The 19,214-nt window shown below is 41.7% G+C and overlaps 1 protein-coding gene across 6 annotated transcripts in view; it reads left to right on the top strand.

Moving 5' to 3' along the window:
* Positions 1-19,214, top strand: part of EVC (EvC ciliary complex subunit 1) — a 104,946-nt gene that overhangs the window by 23,050 nt on the left and 62,682 nt on the right. For all 6 annotated transcript variants that reach the window (XR_011567271.1, XM_019963082.2, XM_019963083.2 and 3 more), the window contains exons 6-8: positions 9,230-9,328; positions 12,215-12,352; positions 15,940-16,098. Coding sequence is in view for 5 of the 6 variants with exons in the window: in XM_019963082.2 (XP_019818641.2) it covers positions 9,230-9,328; positions 12,215-12,352; positions 15,940-16,098 (396 nt within the window). In the remaining variant the exon portion in view is untranslated. The remainder of the gene's footprint in view (positions 1-9,229; positions 9,329-12,214; positions 12,353-15,939; positions 16,099-19,214) is intronic.

The raw sequence follows: 19,214 nt of genomic DNA, 5'->3' as shown, positions 1-19,214 counted from the left end.
TTTTAAAATAGTTTGCTATTTGAAAATGCTGACCATCATCTGTGCCTTCAGCAAAGTGTAATCTTTTTGCTGGTGGAGGATTTGAAATATTGCAAGACTTACCCAAATGTGACACAGAGCCACAAAGTGAGGTAATGCTGCTAGAAAAGTGATGATGAAATACTTGCTCAACACATGGTTGGTACCTTTGATTTATAAAAATGAAATGTCTGCAAAGTGCGGTTAAAGCAGAGTTCAATAACACTAGGGATACCCGTACAGGAAGAAAACTGGGAAAATCACAAATACGTGAATATTAAATAATGTGCTACTGAACAACCAATGAATCAATGAAGAAATCAAAGGAGAAATTGAAAACTATTTTGAGACAAATAAAAGTGGAAATAAAACTTACCAAAATCTGTGGAATGCAGCGTAAGCAGTTCCTAGGGGGAAATTCATAGCCATCCAGGCTTACCTCAGAAAATAAGAAAAATCTCAGATGAACAATCTAACTTTACACCTGTAGGAACTAGAAGAAGAAAAAGAGAAGCCCAGAGTTAGTAGAAGGAAGGAAAATAACAAAGTTCACAGTGGAAATAAATGAAATAGAGACTAAAAAAGTAAGCATTGAAAAGATCAACGAAGCAATGTCTGGTTCTTTTAAAAGATAAACAAAATTGACAAATCTCCTGATCAAAAAAGAAGGATCAATGGCTTCACTGGTAAATTCTACCAAACACTTAAAGAAGATTTAATACCTACCCTTCTCAAACTCTTCCAAAATACTGAAGAGGATGGGATGCTTCCAAACTCATTTCACTAGGCCAGCACTTCCCTGATACCAAAACCAGATAGATTCCTGGAAAAAAAAAAAAAAATACAGACTGCCATCTCAGGTAAAAACAGATGCAAAAATTCTCAACAGAATATTAGCAAATCAAATTTAGCAGCAGATTGAAAGGGTTATAGCTTCCCTGGTGGCTCATGGTAAAGAATCTGCATGCAGTGCAGGAGACCCAGGTTCAAACCTTGGATCAGGAATATCCCCTGGAAAAGGGAATGGCTACCCACTCCAGTATTCTTGCTTTGAGAATTCCATGGACAGAGAAGCCTGGCCGGCCCCAGTCCCTGGAGTCACAAAGAATCAGACAGGACTGAGCAACTAACACTTTTCACTTTTTAACACCATAATTAAGTGGGATTTAGTCCAGAAATGCAAGGAAGGTTCAACATCCACAAATCAATCAACATGATACACCACATTAACAAAATGAAGGATAAAGATCATATGATCATCTCAAAGCAGAAAAAGCACTTAACAAAATTCAACATGTATTTATGATAAAATCTCTCAACAAAGTAGGCATGGAGAGAATGTACCTTAATGTAATAAAGACCATACATGACAAACCCACAACTAACATCATACTCAACAGTGAGAAGCTAAAAACTTTGCCTCTAAGATCGGGAACAATACACATATGCCCACTCTTGCCACTTTTATCCACCATTGTACTGGAATTTCTAGGGAAGTTAGACAAAAAAAAGAAATAAACAGAATCCAAAATGGAAAGGAAGAAGTAAAGACTCTTTTCAAAAGACCTGATTTTATACATAGAAAAGACTTTACAGAAAACTATTAGAACTAATGAATTCCATGAAGTTGCAGGGTACAAAATCAACATACAAAAATCTGTCCTGTTTCTATACACGAAAAACAAACCAACAGGAAGAGAAGTTAAGAAAACAATCCCACTTACAATTGCATCAAAAAGAATAAGATACCAAGAAATAAATTTAACCAAGGAGGTGAAAGTCCTGTATACTGAAAACTTAAGACTTTGATGAAAGAAATCAAGGCAGACACAAATAAATGGAAAGATATTCCATGCTCATGTATTGAAAGAATTACTATTGTTAAAATATCTGTATTACTGAAAGCAATCTACAGATTCAGTGCAGTCCCTATCAAAATCTGAATGGTATTTTTCAAATAGAACAACAACAAAAATCCTAAAATTTGTATGGACACATGAGACCCCCAAATAGCCAAAGCAATCTTCAGAAAGAACAAAGCTGGTTATGTCAATTACTTCTCAAAAACAAAAGATGCCTTGCTTTATAAATATGTCTAACTGGCCTTTGACAGAGGTGTAAGGCAGTTCAGTGGAGGAATGTTAATCTTTTCAATGAATTACCTGCAGTTGAGTATTCATAAGTAAACCAAAATGAACCTCAAGCTAAACCTCATACCTCATGCAAAAATTAACTAAAAATGGCTCATGTACTTTAAAGTATTGAAGGAGAAATCAAAAGCTTTTCAGACAAGCCAAAGCTGAGAGAATTCTGCACCACCAAACCAACTCTCCAACAAATACTAAAGGATATTCTCTAGACAGGAAACACAAAAACGGGGTATAAATTCAAACCCAAAACAATAAAGTAAATGGCAACGGGATCATACTTATCAGTAATTACCTTAAACATAAATGGGTTGAATGCCCCAACCAAAAGACAAAGACTGGCTGAATGGATACAAAAACAAGACCCCTACATATGTTGTCTACAAGAGACCCACCTCAAAACAGGGGACACATACAGACTGAAAGTGAAGGGCTGGAAAAAGATTTTCCATGCAAATAGGGACCAAAAGAAAGCAGGAGTAGCAATACTCATATCAGATAAAATAGACTTTAAAACAAAGGCTGTGAAAAGAGACAAAGAAGGTCACTACATAATGATCAAAGGATCAATCCAAGAAGAAGATATAACAATTATAAATATATATGCACCCAACACGGGAGCACCGCAGTATGTAAGACAAATGCTAACAAGTATGAAAGGAGAAATTAACAATAACGCAATAATAGTGGGAGACTTTAATACCCCACTCACACCTATGGATAGATCAACTAAACAGAAAATTAACAAGGAAACACAAACTTTTAATGATACAATAGACCAGTTAGACCTAATTGATATCTATAGGACATTTCATCCCAAAACAATGAATTTCACCTTTTTGTCAAGTGCACATGGAACCTTCTCCAGGATAGATCACATCTTGGGCCATAAAGCTAGCCTTGGTAAATTCAAAAAAATAGAAATCATTCCAAGCATCTTTTCTGACCACAATGCAGTAAGATTAGACCTCAATTACAGGAGAAAAATTATTAAAAATTCCAACATATGGAGGCTGAACAACATGCTGCTGAATAACCAACAAATCACAGAAGAAATCAAAATTTGCATAGAAACGAATGAAAATGAAAAGACAACAACCCAAAACCTGTGGGACACGGTAAAAGCAGTCCTAAGGGGAAAGTTCATAGCAATACAGGCACACCTCAAGAAACAAGAAAAAAGTCAAATAAATAACTTAACTCTACACCTAAAGCAACTAGAAAAGGAAGAAATGAAGAACCCCAGGGTTAGTAGAAGGAAAGAAATCTTAAAAATTAGAGCAGAAATAAATGCAAAAGAAACAAAAGAGACCATAGCAAAAATCAACAAAACCAAAAGCTGGTTCTTTGAAAGGATAAATAAAATTGACAAACCATTAGCCAGACTCATCAAGAAACAAAGGCAGAAAAATCAAATCAATAAAATTAGAAACGAAAATGGAGAGATCACAACAGACAACACAGAAATACAAAGGATCATAAGAGACTACTATCAACAATTATATGCCAATAAAATGGACAACGTGGAAGAAATGGACAAATTCTTAGAAAAGTACACCTTTCCAAAACTCAACCAGGAAGAAATAGAAAATCTTAACAGACCCATCACAAGCATGGAAATTGAAACTGTAATCAAAAATCTTCCAGCAAACAAAAGCCCAGGTCCAGACAGCTTCACAGCTGAATTCTACCAAAAATTTAGAGAAGAGCTAACACCTATCCTGCTCAAACTCTTCCAGAAAATTGCAGAGGAAGGTAAACTTCCAAACTCATTCTATGAGGCCACCATCACCCTAATACCAAAACCTGACAAAGATGCCACAAAAAAAGAAAACTACAGGCCAATATCACTGATGAACATAGATGCAAAAATCCTTAACAAAATTCTAGCAATCAGAATCCAACAACACATTAAAAAGATCATACACCATGACCAAGTGGGCTTTCTCCCAGGGATGCAAGGATTCTTCAATATCTGCAAATCAATCAATGTAATACACCACATTAACAAATTGAAAAATAAAAACCATATGATTATCTCAATAGATGCAGAGAAAGCCTTTGACAAAATTCAACATCCATTTATGATAAAAACTCTCCAGAAAGTAGGAATAGAAGGAACGTACCTCAACATAATAAAACCTATATATGACAAACCCACAGCAAACATTATCCTCAATGGTGAAAAATTGAAAGCATTTCCTCTAAAGACAGAACAAGACAAGGGTGCCCACTTTCACCATTACTATTCAACATAGTTTTGGAAGTTTTGGCCACAGCAATCAGAGCAGAAAAAAAAATAAAAGGAATCCAAATTGGAAAAGAAGTAAAACTCTCACTGTTTGCAGATGACATAGATCCTCTACATAGAAAACCCTAAAGACTCCACTAGAAAATTACTAGAACTAATCAATGACTATAGTAAAGTTGCAGGATATAAAATCAACACACAGAAATCCCTTGCATTCCTATACACTAATAATGAGAAAACAGAAAGAGAAATTAAGGAAACAATTCCATTCACCATTGCAACGGAAAGAATAAAATACTTAGGAATATATCTACCTAAAGAAACTAAAGACCTATACATAGAAAACTATAAAACACTGGTGAAAGAAATCAAAGAGGACACTAATAGATGGAGAAATATACCATGTTCATGGATTGGAAGAATCAATATAGTGAAAATGAGTATACTACCCAAAGCAATTTATAGATTCAATGCAATCCCTATCAAGCTACCAACAGTATTCTTCACAGAGCTAGAACAAATAATTTCACAATTCGTATGGAAATACAAAAAACCTCAAATAGCCAAAGTGATCTTGAGAAAGAAGAATGGAACTGGAGGAATCAACCTACCTGACTTCAGGCTCTACTACAAAGCCACAGTTATCAAGACAGTATGGTACTGGCACAAAGACAGAAATATAGATCAATGGAACAAAATAGAAAGCCCAGAGATAAATCCACGCACATATGGACACCTTATCTTTGACAAAGGAGGCAAGAATATACAATGGATTAAAGACAATCTCTTTAACAAGTGGTGCTGGGAAATCTGGTCAACCACTTGTAAAAGAATGAAACTAGAACACTTTCTAACACCATACACAAAAATAAACTCAAAATGGATTAAAGATCTAAACGTAAGACCAGAAACTATAAAACTCCTAGAGGAGAACATAGGCAAAACACTCTCTGACATACATCACAGCAGGATCCTCTATGACCCACCTCCCAGAATATTAGAAATAAAAGCAAAAATAAACAAATGGGACCTAATTAACCTTAAAAGCTTCTGCACATCAAAGGAAACAATTAGCAAGGTGAAAAGACAGCCTTCAGAATGGGAGAAAATAATAGCAAATGAAGCAACTGACAAACAACTAATCTCAAAAATATACAAGCAACTCCTACAGCTGAACTTCAGGAAAATAAATGACCCAATCAAAAAATGGGCCAAAGAACTAAATAGACATTTCTCCAAAGAAGACATACAGATGGCTAACAAACACATGAAAAGATGCTCAACATCACTCATTATCAGAGAAATGCAAATCAAAACCACTATGAGGTACCATTTCACCCCAGTCAGAATGGCTGCGATCCAAAAGTCTACAAATAATAAATGCTGGAGAGGGTGTGGAGAAAAGGGAACCCTCTTACACTGTTGGTGGGAATGCAAACTAGTACAGCCACTATGGAGAACAGTGTGGAGATTCCTTTAAAAACTGGAAATAGAACTGCCTTATGATCCAGCAATCCCACTGCTGGGCATACACACTGAGGAAACCAGAAGGGAAAGAGACACGTGTACCCCAATGTTCATCGCAGCACTGTTTATAATAGCCAGGACATGGAAGCAACCTAGATGTCCATCAGCAGATGAATGGATAAGAAAGCGGTGGTACATATACACAATGGAGTATTACTCAGCCATTAAAAAGAATACATTTGAATCAGTTCTAATGAGGTGGATGAAACTGGAGCCTATTATACAGAGTGAAGTAAGCCAGAAGGAAAAACACCAATACAGTATACTAACACATATATATGGAATTTAGAAAGATGGTAACAATAACCCTGTGTACGAGACAGCAAAAGAGACACTGATGTATAGAACAGTCTTATGGACTCTGTGGGAGAGGGAGAGGGTGGGAAGATTTGGGAGAATGGCATTGAAACATGTAAAATATCATGTATGAAACGAGTTGCCAGTCCAGGTTCGATGCACGATACTGGATGCTTGGGGCTAGTGCACTGGGATGACCCAGAGGGATGGTATGGGGAGGGAGGAGGGAGGAGGGTTCAGGATGGGGAACACATGTATACCTGTGGCAGATTCACTTTGATATTTGGCAAAACTAATACAATTATGTAAAGTTTAAAAATAAAATAAAAAAAAAGAAGTTAATCTTGTTTTGCAAATGATCTGTGTACACTACAATTATACATGCCACAGTTTTGGTGTATAGTATTGAATATCATAACTGTGACAATTATGTCAGTTTTGCTAGTCATGTTATTCAAATATTCCTTAAGCCTACTGATTTTTTGTATACTAATAGATTAATCAATTCCTGATAAAGTTGTGTTGAACTTTCTCATTATAATTCTGGATTTATTTATTGGTCAAATAAAACTATACTACTATTTAAAAAAAACTATAAATCTTTTTTTAAAAAAAGGAGGAAGATCTTTGGGATCTAAGCAAAGGGTTCTTAGATTAACACTGATATTATGATCCATAAAAGGGAAAACTAATAAATTGAAACTCATCAAAATAAACTTCTGCTCTGCAAAATACCCTGTTGAGAGGATGAAAACACTGAGGCAATATTTTGCAAACCACATTCTAAAAAAGAACTAGCATTGGAGAATGAAATGGCAACCCACTCCAGTGTTCTTGCCTGGAGAATCCCAGGGACGGGGGAGCCTGATGGGCTGCCGTCTATAGGGTTGCACAGAGTTGGACATGACTGAAGCGACTTAACAGCAGCAGCAGCAGCAGTACCTACAATATATAAGGAACTCTCAAGCCTCAATAGAAATAATAAAGAATCCAATTGGAACATGAGCTAAAGACATGAACAGATATTTCACCAAAAAGAATATATGGCTGACAGGTAAACACATATAGAAGCACATGAAAAGATGTTCAACATCATTAAGCCATTGTTGTTGTTCAGTCATTCAGTCGTGACCTACTCTTTGTGGCCCTGTGGTCTGCGGCACATCAAGCTTCCCTGTCCTTCACCATCACTGAAGCTTGCTCAAACTCATATCAACTGAGTCAGTGATGCGATTCAACCATCTATCCTCTGTCATTCCCTTAAGCCATTCAGTTCAGTTCAGTTCAGTTCAGTTCACTCAGTCATGTCCGACTCTTTGCGACCCCATGAACTGCAGCACGCCAGGCCTCCCTGTCCATCACCAACTCTCGGAGTTCACTCAAACTCACGTCCATCGAGTCAGTGATGCCATCCACCTATCTCATCCTCTGTTGTCTCCTAGTCCCTCCCAGCATCAGAATCTTTTCCAACGAGTCAACTCTTTTCATAAGGTGGCCAAAGTACTGGAGTTTCAGCTTTAGCATCATTCCTTCCAAAGAACACCCAGGACTGATCTCCTTTAGGATGGACTGGTTGGATCTCCTTGCAGTCCAAGGGACTCTCAAGAGTCTTCTTCAACACCACAGTTCAAAAGCATCAATTCTTCGGCGCTCAGCCTTCTTCACAGTCCAACTCTCACATCCATACATGACCACAGGAAAAACCATAGCCTTGACTAGACGAACCTTTGTTGGCAAAGTAATGTCTCTGCTTTTCAATATGCTATCTAGGTTGGTCATAGCTTTTCTTCCAGGGAGCAAGTGTCTTTTAATTTCAGGGATGCAGGCACCATCTGCAGTGATTTTGGAGCCCCAAAAAATAAAGTCTGACACTGTTTCCACTGTTTCCCCACAATGCTGCTGCTACTGCTGCTAAGTCGCTTCAGTCGTGTCTGACTCTGTGTGACCCCATGGACTGCAGCCTACTAGGCTCCCCCGTCCCTGGGATTCTCCAGGCAAGAACACTGGAGTGGGTTGCCATTTCCTTCTCCAATGCATGAAAGTGAAAAGTGAAAGTGAAGTCGCTCAGTCGTGTCCGACTCCTAGCGACCCCGTGGACTGCAGCCTACCAGGCTCCTCCATCCATGGGATTCTCCAGGCAAGAGTACTGGAGTGGGGTGCCATTGCCTTCTCCTTTCCCCACAATAGGGAAATGCAAATTAAAACCACATGAGATGTGACTGCATACCTATCCAGATGGCTAAAATAAAAACAGCAGCAACACCAAATGCTGGTGAGGATGTGATGAACCTGTATCACTAATACATTGCTGGTAGGAGTATAAAAGCCCACTCCAGAAAACAGGCAGTTTTTCATAAAATTGAACATGCAGTTAGCAGAAGAATCAGCAACTGTACTCTTGGACATTCATCCCAGAAAAACTTATGTTCACTCAAAAGTCTCTATGTGAATGTTCATAGCAGCTTTATTCAGAATAACCCCAGACGGGAAAGACTCAGATGTCCTACAACCGGCGAATGACTAAACAAACTGTGAAGACAGCAGCCTTGGACTTGCCAAGGTGCCCCTGCCTATGGAGGGCCCTTCTTGATTTAAAGGACACCTCCATCCATTGAGACAGGGAGCTGGAGTGGACAACTTTACACATCTTAATTTCTTACAAGTGTTCTTCTGATTGTTTCCACAGAGAAGCAACTCCCCCTTTTCCTTGTCTGTTTTCTTCACTCATGGAAATGGGGAAAGTGGGGGGTTTCCCAAAGAGTAGGCTCCTTATAAATATGTGCGGGAGAGATGAGGCATTTTTCTTTAGAAGCTTCATGAAAACACAGTTCATTATAGACCACTGTCATGGTTTTAAATCTGATAGTCTTTTCCTAGAGCAAAAATTATGGGGGGAAGTGGAGAAAGAAGGTGGTAGGAGAAAAAGGAAGGAAGGGTGAAGATACCATTGTTTAAATCTTTCTTGTTTTGTTTCCCTTTTTGGCAATAGATGTTTATTCAAATTTTTAAAATGTGCCTCCTTGACCTTCTCCCTAAAAAGAAGTCTGATGATGAATTATACCAGAAGATTCTTTCAAAGCAAGAAAATGTAAGTCTTCAACCTATATTGCAAAGTAACTTAAAAATAGTTTATTAAGATATATAAAACATAATATCATAGGAAAGTATCTTTTATGTATAAAAATACTTTATTACAACATACAGTTTTCAACACAATATAATGGTATATAAAGCTATAGGTATAAATATAAAGATAACAATATATATTATTAAAATGTGGAAAAATATTGGAAGTAGGAAAAAAGAATGTCAGTCATATCCAGTACTCAAAGAGAACCACTATTGATGTTATTTTCTGTACAGTTTGGGGGAATTTTAAAATATATACTTGGTTTATTAGTTACAACTCTTAACACCACTTTGCATTCTTCTCGCCTTCTATACAACCTTTATATTGTTTTATGCACAGCAAAACGAATCAGGGCAGTAGAGGTTGATACCATGGTCTGTCTTTCACAAACTCTCAGAATGCTAGGTTTTTCATTTGTGCCATGGGATAGTAATTCCTGTCCTACGGGATTACAGAAAGGAGAAGAGAGTTGTGTATGAGACATGTAGCAAAGTAGCAGCTCAGTTCAGTTCAGTCGCTCAGTCATGTCTGACTCTTTGTGACCCCATGGACTATAGCATGCCAGGCCTCCCTGTCCATCACCAACTCCCAGGGTTTACCCAAATTCATGCCCATTGAGTTGGTGATGCCATCCAACCATCTCATCCTCTGTCGTCCCCTTCTCCTCCTGCCTTCAATCTTATTCAGCATCAGGGTCTTTTCAAATGAGTCACCTCTTCACATCAGGTGGCCAAAGTATTGGAGTTTCAGCTTCAACATCAGTCCTTCCAATGAACACTCAGTAGCAGCTAGACACTGATTATATGATCTTTGCCATCATCATCAATATCATTGCCATTATTATCATAATAATAGCATCACTATCATCAATGTCACCATCACCAGCACCATCTTTGTTATTGTCATAATCATTCTTATGATGACCATCACCACCGTTATCATTATCTTCATTGTCATTCTTATCACTGTCAGCACCACCACCATCACCATGCTTCTCCTTATTTCCAAAAGTACTACCAACATTTCATCATCACCACCACCGTGTTGACATCACTCTTATTACTCCCATCACCAGCATCATCTGCGTCATTATCATCTTCATCACCGTGACCATCACCCCCTCCACCATCATCCTCATCATCGTCACTCCATCATTGTCATCACCCTCACTGCCGCCATCACCATTATCTTCATCACAGTCACCATTGTCATCCTTAGCACCACCACCATGAGGTTCGGGAGACTGGGAAAGAATGTTTCGTCTTCATTCCTCTGGATTCCATGTGGGAGGATCCATCACTACCTCCCTAGGAAAAGGCAGACCATCTTCATTTTTCTTGTCATCATCCTGGGTACCACCACCATTGTGATCATCAGGCAGTGCACACAGGGCTTTACATGTAATCTTCACAGCAGCCCTGTGAGTGGCCATCATTATTTTTGTTTACAGCTGAGGAAGTTGAGGTTCAATGAGTCTAAATGACTCTCCAACAACAAAAAATATTGATTATGTGGTGATACTTGCAGTTATATGAGTAATGAAACAATGTCGTATGTCATATAGCAAGAATAAGAGCTTTGGTGTCTGCAGGTCTGGGATCAAATCTCACCTCTACCACTTACAGAGCATTTTAATTATTATAGTGGCTACTATTCACTGAATGTCATCTGTCTGAGGACTTTAAATGCATTCTTTCCTTTAATATTGACAGCAGCCTTAGAACCTCTGTATGAGGATGAGAAGTACCCAGAAATGGCAGCTGCTTTGGAGAGAAGCAGATAATGCATGCAGTTGGAAGAGTGGGTCTCTGGAGTCCATGGGCCTAAGGGACCTAACCTAGCATACCGCTTGCTACTGGGGAACTTTGGACAAGATATCTCAACTTCCCATAGATGAGTTTCCTCAGCTAGAAAGGAACCCTCATTTCTTTCTGGTAGAGTTACTGTAGAGAATTAGAAGCCACATATGACTTCCACTTGGACAATCAACAGCAGTTTTCCTAATGAACCTGAACCCACACCAGTGAACACAGGTCTGGAGAAAACAGAACTGCCACCCACATTCTATGTGGGGTTTTGAAAGACTCCATACATAGACTTCTCCTTTTCCTTCTAAGATCTGATTTAATTGAGAGTGTTGGGGAGACATATATACAAATGTCAGCTTAATTACTGAGAGGAACCTGCTTGCAGGGTGTGACTTAGATATATAGCAATCATGGCTTCCTAACGCTGAATCCGGGATTAACTAAATTGCTTACCTAAATCACTTACTGGCAAAGCTGGGCCACCTCAGACCTCCCCACACACAAGAGGGACCCTTGCTTCCCAGCTCACTCTAGACTGAAGCCACACCAGGGTGGTGGCCTCCCCTGAATGGTCTGTCCCAAAGAGGATGAGGCTGGGCAAGCTAGGCGCTGTGCTCACTTCCTGCTTTTGAACCACCAATCAAATACATATCACTTCCTCCCTGGGGTGTACTAAGTAATCCTTCCCCATGGAAACCAGAGGAGTGGAGAGGAAATATTCCATCCCAACACTCCAGAGTACCATGACATGTTCCTGGAACTTCATCAAGATTGGAAGATACTTTTCATTGTTTTTAAAGTATGGCCTATTTTGGGGGAGGGTGAGGAAAATACAGAAGAAAATACATAATCCAGTATTCCTGAGGCTGTACATTTAATGAGAAAAATAGATTTTTTTCATCAATCCTTCAGTAGGACAATACCCAGAGCATTAATTATCATAAGAAATTTTTATGATAATGTGGTAAAAAATTAAAAGCATTTCTTCTCTAGAATTTAAGATACATTTTCTTTTTCTTTTTCTTTTTTTCTCCAGGATTTGGAGGAATTAGAAAAGAGACTTCAGGTCAAGCTGTCAAACACAGAGATGTTGGGTGGCGGTGACTCCGAATACATCACCCTGGCAGATGTGGAAAAGAAGGAAAGAGAATATTCTGAGCAGCTAATAGCTAATGTATGTGGTGGATTTTCTTTCCCCTATAAAAAGCATGGTTTCTGGGACAGTTCATTTGGCAAGATTAAAGAGCTGGTACCTAGAAGCATGTTTAATACTCAAATTCTCTGTTGTATTTGAGTATTAAATATACCCTGGAGCCAAGGATCCCGTTTCTGAAGTTAAGCGATAGAGAAGGTATAATTAAGGGGCCAAGATTTACTGAGGGAGTCTTTTTTTTTTCCTTTAATGAATTCTCCTTGTTTAAATTTTAGATGGATCTTTTTATCATTCAAAGCAAATATCGCCCTAACCCTCTGTGACATTACTGCCCTGTGGGTTAGAGCAGATGCCAGCTGCTAACTGCTCAAACTCCAGGCATCACTAATAAAAGCATGTTTTAAATTCCAAAGAGGATGAATGGTTTAGTCACTAAGTTGTGTCCAACTCTTGCAATTCCATGGACTGTAGCCTGCCAGGGTCCTCTGTCCATGGGATTCTCCAGGCAAGACTACTGGAGTAGGTTACCATTTCCTTCTCCAGGGGATCTTCCCAACCCAGGAATTGAACCCAGGTCTCCTGAATTGCAGGCAGATTCTTTATGGATTGAGCTATGAGGATGGCTCAATCATCCTCAAGAGGATGGCTTCCCTCAAATTCTCTTTTTTGCTTTGACATTCTACTACCCACTGTTCACATATTCTGAATTAAACAAATATTTCCTTGGCACCCAGGTGTTATGCTGGACACTAGAAATTTACAATGAACTTAGACCTGGCCCTTGTGGGAAGATGCTCAGGCCAGTCTGGTGGGGGTACCAATAGGTGAGCAGGTGAGGACTTTGTGGCTTACAGGGACCATGATAGATGGATATATGGGAAGCCTGAGGTACAGTGCAGGGAGCAATTCATTTTACTCTCTAGAGTTAGGAAAGTCTGAATAGAAGAAAGAGCCATGATGAGGTTTTGGGGGAAGTGTGGATGGATGCTGTCCAGTGGGTGGGCAGAGAAGGGAGCCAGGGCAGGAAGCAGGCTGAGCAAGATAAAGCCAGAGGTCTTCCCTGAGGGCTTTCATCTCATGCCAAGGAGATGGGAGTCACTGAAGTGGCAGAGGGTGGCTTGGTTCATTCTGTTTTAGAAGCACTGCTTAGGCTGCTGAACAGAGGGTCGTTAGGAGTTTGGGGGCTAATCCAGTAGGAATTTCAGGAAAACATTTGCAGTAGGGATGGAGAGGTAAGAAAAAGTGGGAGAGCTGAGAGGGTTGTGTCTGAGGAGGTGATGGTGGGAAGAAGAGGGTGTAGAGCGTCAGGTCTATGGAAATAAAGACCCCAGTATGACAGGAAGTCAGGAGGGAAAATGCTGAATGTGGCTTGATACCTTGAGTTGGAGATGCCTGGAGATGGAGCGTCTCCACTGAGCTCAGGTAAGTAGGAGCACACGGAGAACAAGGATGTCCGAGATGAGAAAGCTCAGGGAGGGTGCTTAACCCAGATTCCAGCGGTCCGTGGTCTCCCCAGAGCAGTGGAACATCTTGTCCTTGTCTGACCATTTCAAGCAGAGGATTGATAGTTCTCAGGAGATTCTCTAACATATTGGCAGCATCCAATAATGGAGATGCCCCTGGCCCAGGAGTACCGGGAAGCCTGGCATGCTGCAGTCCAGGGGGTCCAAAGAGCTGGATACAACTGAGCGGCTGAACAACAAAATTGGTATCATCCAATAACAGAAATGCCTGTGGTCCAGAAGTGCATGTAGAAGGGGTAGTAAAAAGCCTTATGCCAAATCTTGGATCCTGCGAGCATTGAAGGAGCAAGATTCAAGAAGAATCAAAACAAGAAGCAGAGTCTAGACCTTGAAGAACCAGGAGAAAATCATGTCATGAATGCTAAGGGAATTATGAGTTTTTCAGAACAATAGAGTGGGCATCCTGGTTCTCTGAGATAGGAAGAGAAGATGCAGAGCTGCCTCTTCTGGGACGTAGAACTCTGTTTCCAGATGTGCGGGAATTCACAGATGATAGTCCACCTTCATCCTCTGTTGTAGATGCTTGGATGGCATCACCGACTCAATCAACGTGAGTCTGAGTAAACTGCGGGAGTTGGTGACAGACAGGGAGGCCAGGTGTGCTGCAGTTCATGGGGTTGCAAAGAGTCGGACACGACTGAGTGACTGAACTGAATTGAGTCCACCTTCTGGGATAGCGGTTGGAAAGGAGGTCATCTGATGGGATGAGAAGGGCAAGAGCAGGGTGTGAATGTGAGTGAGGAGGTGACGGGGGTCTATAAAGGGTCTGCTGAGCTACCATGAGGCCCGGGAGATGGGAGACAAAATTTTCAAAGAGGTGCCAGTTCTTACAGGTCTAGGCTTTCTCCTGGCCATGCCCAGGAGAGATGGCTGGTTTGATTGACTCAGAGTTTCAGGTCTCCATCTGTCTGTACCCATAGCAGCAAGATCAGCATGGACTTCTGATACCACTAAGCTCTGACTCTCCCATGTGCTGCTGAGCGAGAAATGTCCATCTTGGCATCTGAGGGGTGGAGCCAAGCTAGAGAAAACCACCGCCGTGGGAGCTGAAGGGACCTGAATCCAATCCCCCTCTTCCTCTTGACTCTTGGCCAGTGACCTAACTACCTGAGCCTGTTTCTTGTCCTTCCAATACATATTTTATCTAGAAATGAGATGTGTGACACGTGGAGCCTGGCATATAACCTGCATGCCATAAAGAAAAGTTGTTATGACTCCAGATGTCATTCTTTGAGCTCTGGGAGGCTGCATTGACAAAAATTTAGCCCTCAACACTAAACCACTTGGAGATTTCCTGCTCTGCTCTCAGTAAGATGGGGAGAAAAGTGTTAGTTGCTCAGTCGTGTATGACCCTTTGTGACCCAATGGACTGTAGCCCACCAGGCTCCCCTGTCCATGGAATTCTCTAAGCAAGAATACTGGACTGGGTTGCTGTGCCCTCCTCCAGGGCAACCTCCAGGGCAACCTCCCCTCCCAACCCAGGTCACCTGCATTGCAGGCAGATTCTTTACAGTCTGAGCCACCAGGGAAGCCCAAGGTTGAGGAAAGGGGAAAAGATTGGAAAGCAAAATGTTTTTATGGTTATCATCGTCTCTGCCATACTGTTCTTTTGTACTTTTAGGGCAATAATTAATATTTAAATGGCCATCCATGCTTTTATTTCCAGGATGGATTTAATCCCTTTTAAAGATCCGGAAGCTTCCAGGAGGACACTGTTGAATTTCATGAGCCCCTCCCCTCCCCTCCCCATCCCAGGCAGCAATCACAGGCTGTTTTTCTTAAGCAGCTGTCTTTCAGCTGCTTAAGCTGGGGAATCTCATTGTGTTTTCCTTCCTTATCAGCCATACACTGGTGTTTGCTGAAAAGCTGCCTTGAAACTGACTGGCACTCACAAAAGAACGAGGAGGAACTTCTGGAGAATGTGATTGTTGCCAAGATAACTTGCTCCGACTTGTGGAAGTGTTTAGAATCTGAGTTTGTGATAAGGGGTGAATAGTAATGCTCAAGCCTGAACCAGACAGCTTTATACCTTTCTTAAATAAGTTTTCTCTCCCCCACCTCTTGCTTCTCATTCTCATTTCACAGATGGAAGCTTTCTGGAAACAGATGGAAAACATCCAGCACTTTCTGGTGGACCAGTTTAAGTGTTCCAGCTCCAAAGCCCGACAGCTCATGATGACTCTGACAGAAAGAATGATTGCAGCTGAAGGGCTGTTGCGTGATTCTCAGGATTTGCAGGCTCTGGTAATACTGGAAGGGGCAGGGAGGGAACGTGATATTCAGACTAGATATATGGAATCAGAAGCTTGGAGGGCTGCAGGGATAGTTAAGTTCCACACCCGTGTACTGTAGATGGGGATACAGAAGCCAGAGAAAAGCAGTGCATCCATTTGTCCATCTATCCATCCATCAGGCATTTATCTATCCATCTGTCTATCCATCCGTCTGTCCATCTGTCCATCAGTCACAGAGATCTGTACATCTCTCCATCCATTCATCCATCCATCCATTCATCCATCCGTCCATTCCATTAATAGAAAAGCCTGCCAGCTCCATGTCACTACAGCATGGAACATTGGTTCTCAATTCTGGCTGCACATTGAGGTTATCTGAGGAGGTTGAAAAAGTACTGCTGTTTAAATCCAAGATGGGTCCCTCTCCCAGAGATTCTGACTTAATCAGTCTAGGATTTTTAAGGTTCCAGCTGACCACAATGAGCAATCAAAATTGATGCCCACTGGTGGATGGAGCTTTGGGTAGCTCTCCTGATGGCCCCATGTATCATCACCAAGGGAGCTTAAAATAATGCCTGTGCCCCAGGCCTTTTGCACAGAAATCCAGTCTGATTGGTCTGAAGTGAAGGTTCTGGCATTGCCAGTTTTAAACCCCCTGCCCCAACGATTCTCATGTGTAACTGGGAATACCAACCACTGGTTCAGAGGAATCCACAAATCCAAATCCAACTTTAAATCTAAGCTTACCCAGTTGAAGCTGTGTGATCTTGAATCAGTTACTTAACCCCTCTGAGCTTTGATTACTGATAAAAAAATTCCATCCCAGGAGTTGCTGCAGGCAGGGCCCTGGGAAATGCTCAGAAACTCATAGTCACCATGGGGTTTTGCCCTGGAAGTTTTGGACTAGCCTGGCTGTATGTAAAGCCCAGGACACTATGCACCTATTAACCCTTTCTCTGACCTTGAGAACTCATAAGCTCAGACCCATGCACCCGCCCAGGTCACACCTGACTCAGAAACCTGCAGCAGCCGCCCTGCCCTCTGCTCAAAGACTCAGCTCCTCAGAGAGGAGATGGTCCTGTCGAATCGAGAGGTTCCTGCTGCTTCTGCACAAACCGCTCTGTTCCTCAAAGTGTGGTCCACAAACCGGCAGCATCAGCATCGCCTGAGAGCTGGTTAGAAATGCAGAATCTTGTCCCCCTCCCGAATCAGGGTCTGCATTATAACAAATTCCCAGCTGCACGGAGCTGTTTGAGAACTTTCTCTGCTTTTGCTTATCATGTACACGTTGTTTCTTTTCTCTCCTCTGCACTGCTGAAAGATAGACACAGATATTTCATTCCCAGTGAGCAGAGGGACCAGCCAAGCAACGCACCTGGGACCCCTATACTGTCTAATAACATCCCTCAGCCTGTGCCCCAAACTTCCTGGTTTGCTGTCCAAGCCCCTTTGAATTGGACTTTAATTTGATAAGGCTGCCGATATGAATGCTCATCAAAGGAGAAAGATTTTTTTCCTTTTACTCTTTTTTCTTTGTATTTAATTATTATTCCATCAGCAGGATATTGATGCCGGGGGGAAAAAATGGTATCCTTAGCTGACACTGGCCCAAATATTAGCCAGTCACTCCAGAGAGGAAGAAGGGGAAGAATTTTCTCCAGGTTATCAGTAGGTCCTTCCTTCAGTCAGCATTTCATGAGCACCTACTGTGTGCCACATCCTGTTACAGAAACCGTGCTGCAGACTTGAGCTAGAATCCTGACCCATTCCACAGTTGCCTGTTATTAGCCGTGCGACATTGGGCAGGTAACTTAACCTCTCTGGGACTCAGTTTCATCATCTGTAAAATGGGAATCCAAATAGCATCAGCTCTGAGAGTGTTAGAAAGCAGATAACAGGTAACGCCTTTACAACAGAGCCTGACCCAGTGGGAGTGCTCAGTATGTGCTAGTGATTGGATTCTGGCAGGTCACATGTCAGCAGGGGAAAGAGATAGAAACAAATCATTCTCATGATGTGTGAAAAGGCTGTAATCTTTGTTTGTACAGAAGTGGGACAGCTGGGCTCTGCCTGTATCCTATGCACCAAAAATAAAAAGTAGCTTCTGTATGATGGAGTCTGTTGACGATAAGCTCCAGAAGAATTTTAAATTCCCAAGCTAGTGACATCTGAGTGTTCTGGCCTGGGCAGTCAGAACGTATCACATAGCATCGCTGAATATCAGAACTGGAAGAGCCCTAGAAAGGGCCCCAGAGGTCATCAGAATCAGTCTCTAGGGATGTTCAAGAGAAAGAGGATGCCAGGAGAGAGGTGGGCACCTGCTGTAGATAACTGGAACAGCAGCTTGCATTCACCAGCACCTGCTATCTTCTGGTCGCTATTTTAAGTGCTATACATATTTTGATTTATTTTATGATCACATACACTCTGTAAGTCACATCCACTGTGCCCAAGACTGTGCAGGTCTGGAGTCAGGTTTGAGGCTGGGTACATTTGAGGACCAGCTACACTCAGAGCCAGCAGTGGCCCCTGCACCTCCCGTGCAAGTCCTTGTCCCCCTCCCGCCGCCCATCTTATGCTCCTGTGTTCCTGCTCACCTCTCTCCACGCCTGTCTTTCCTTAAATATAAATCCAGAGAGTGCACTGTCGCTGCCCAGCCAAGGGGCCTCACTTAGAGGACCATCTTAGAGGTGGCTGCTCTGGACGGGGGACGCCTTCCACTACCCTAGGAGCCTGGCGGGACCGCTTGCCGGCCACTCCTGCACGGAGCGCTTATCCTCTTGCACCCTCTAGTGGTTATGGGGCCACTGATGCCTGTCAGGCTTATTTATTTAATTGGAGGAAGCCCAGCTAAAGGCGGGAGGAGAAGGGGATGACAGAGGATGAAATGGTTGGATGGCATCACCGACTCAATGGACATGAGTTTGAGCAAGCTCTGGGAGTTGGTGATGGACAGGGAGGCCTGGCGTGCTGCAGTCCATGGGGTCACAAAGAGTCAGACATGACTGAGTGAAATGAACTAAACTGAACTGGAGGAAGCCCGCTGTCCTTGGGCTAGTTTGATGGCCTTCCGGAATAAACCTCACCGTTCTTATCTGTAACTAGGGTATCACTGTCCTGGCCCTG

Source organism: Bos indicus, chromosome 6 (genome assembly GCF_029378745.1).
Source record: "Bos indicus isolate NIAB-ARS_2022 breed Sahiwal x Tharparkar chromosome 6, NIAB-ARS_B.indTharparkar_mat_pri_1.0, whole genome shotgun sequence".
NCBI classification, from domain to species: Eukaryota; Metazoa; Chordata; class Mammalia; order Artiodactyla; family Bovidae; genus Bos; species Bos indicus.
Note: the sequence above shows the minus strand (reverse complement) of the source record. Positions and strands in the feature narration are given on the sequence as shown.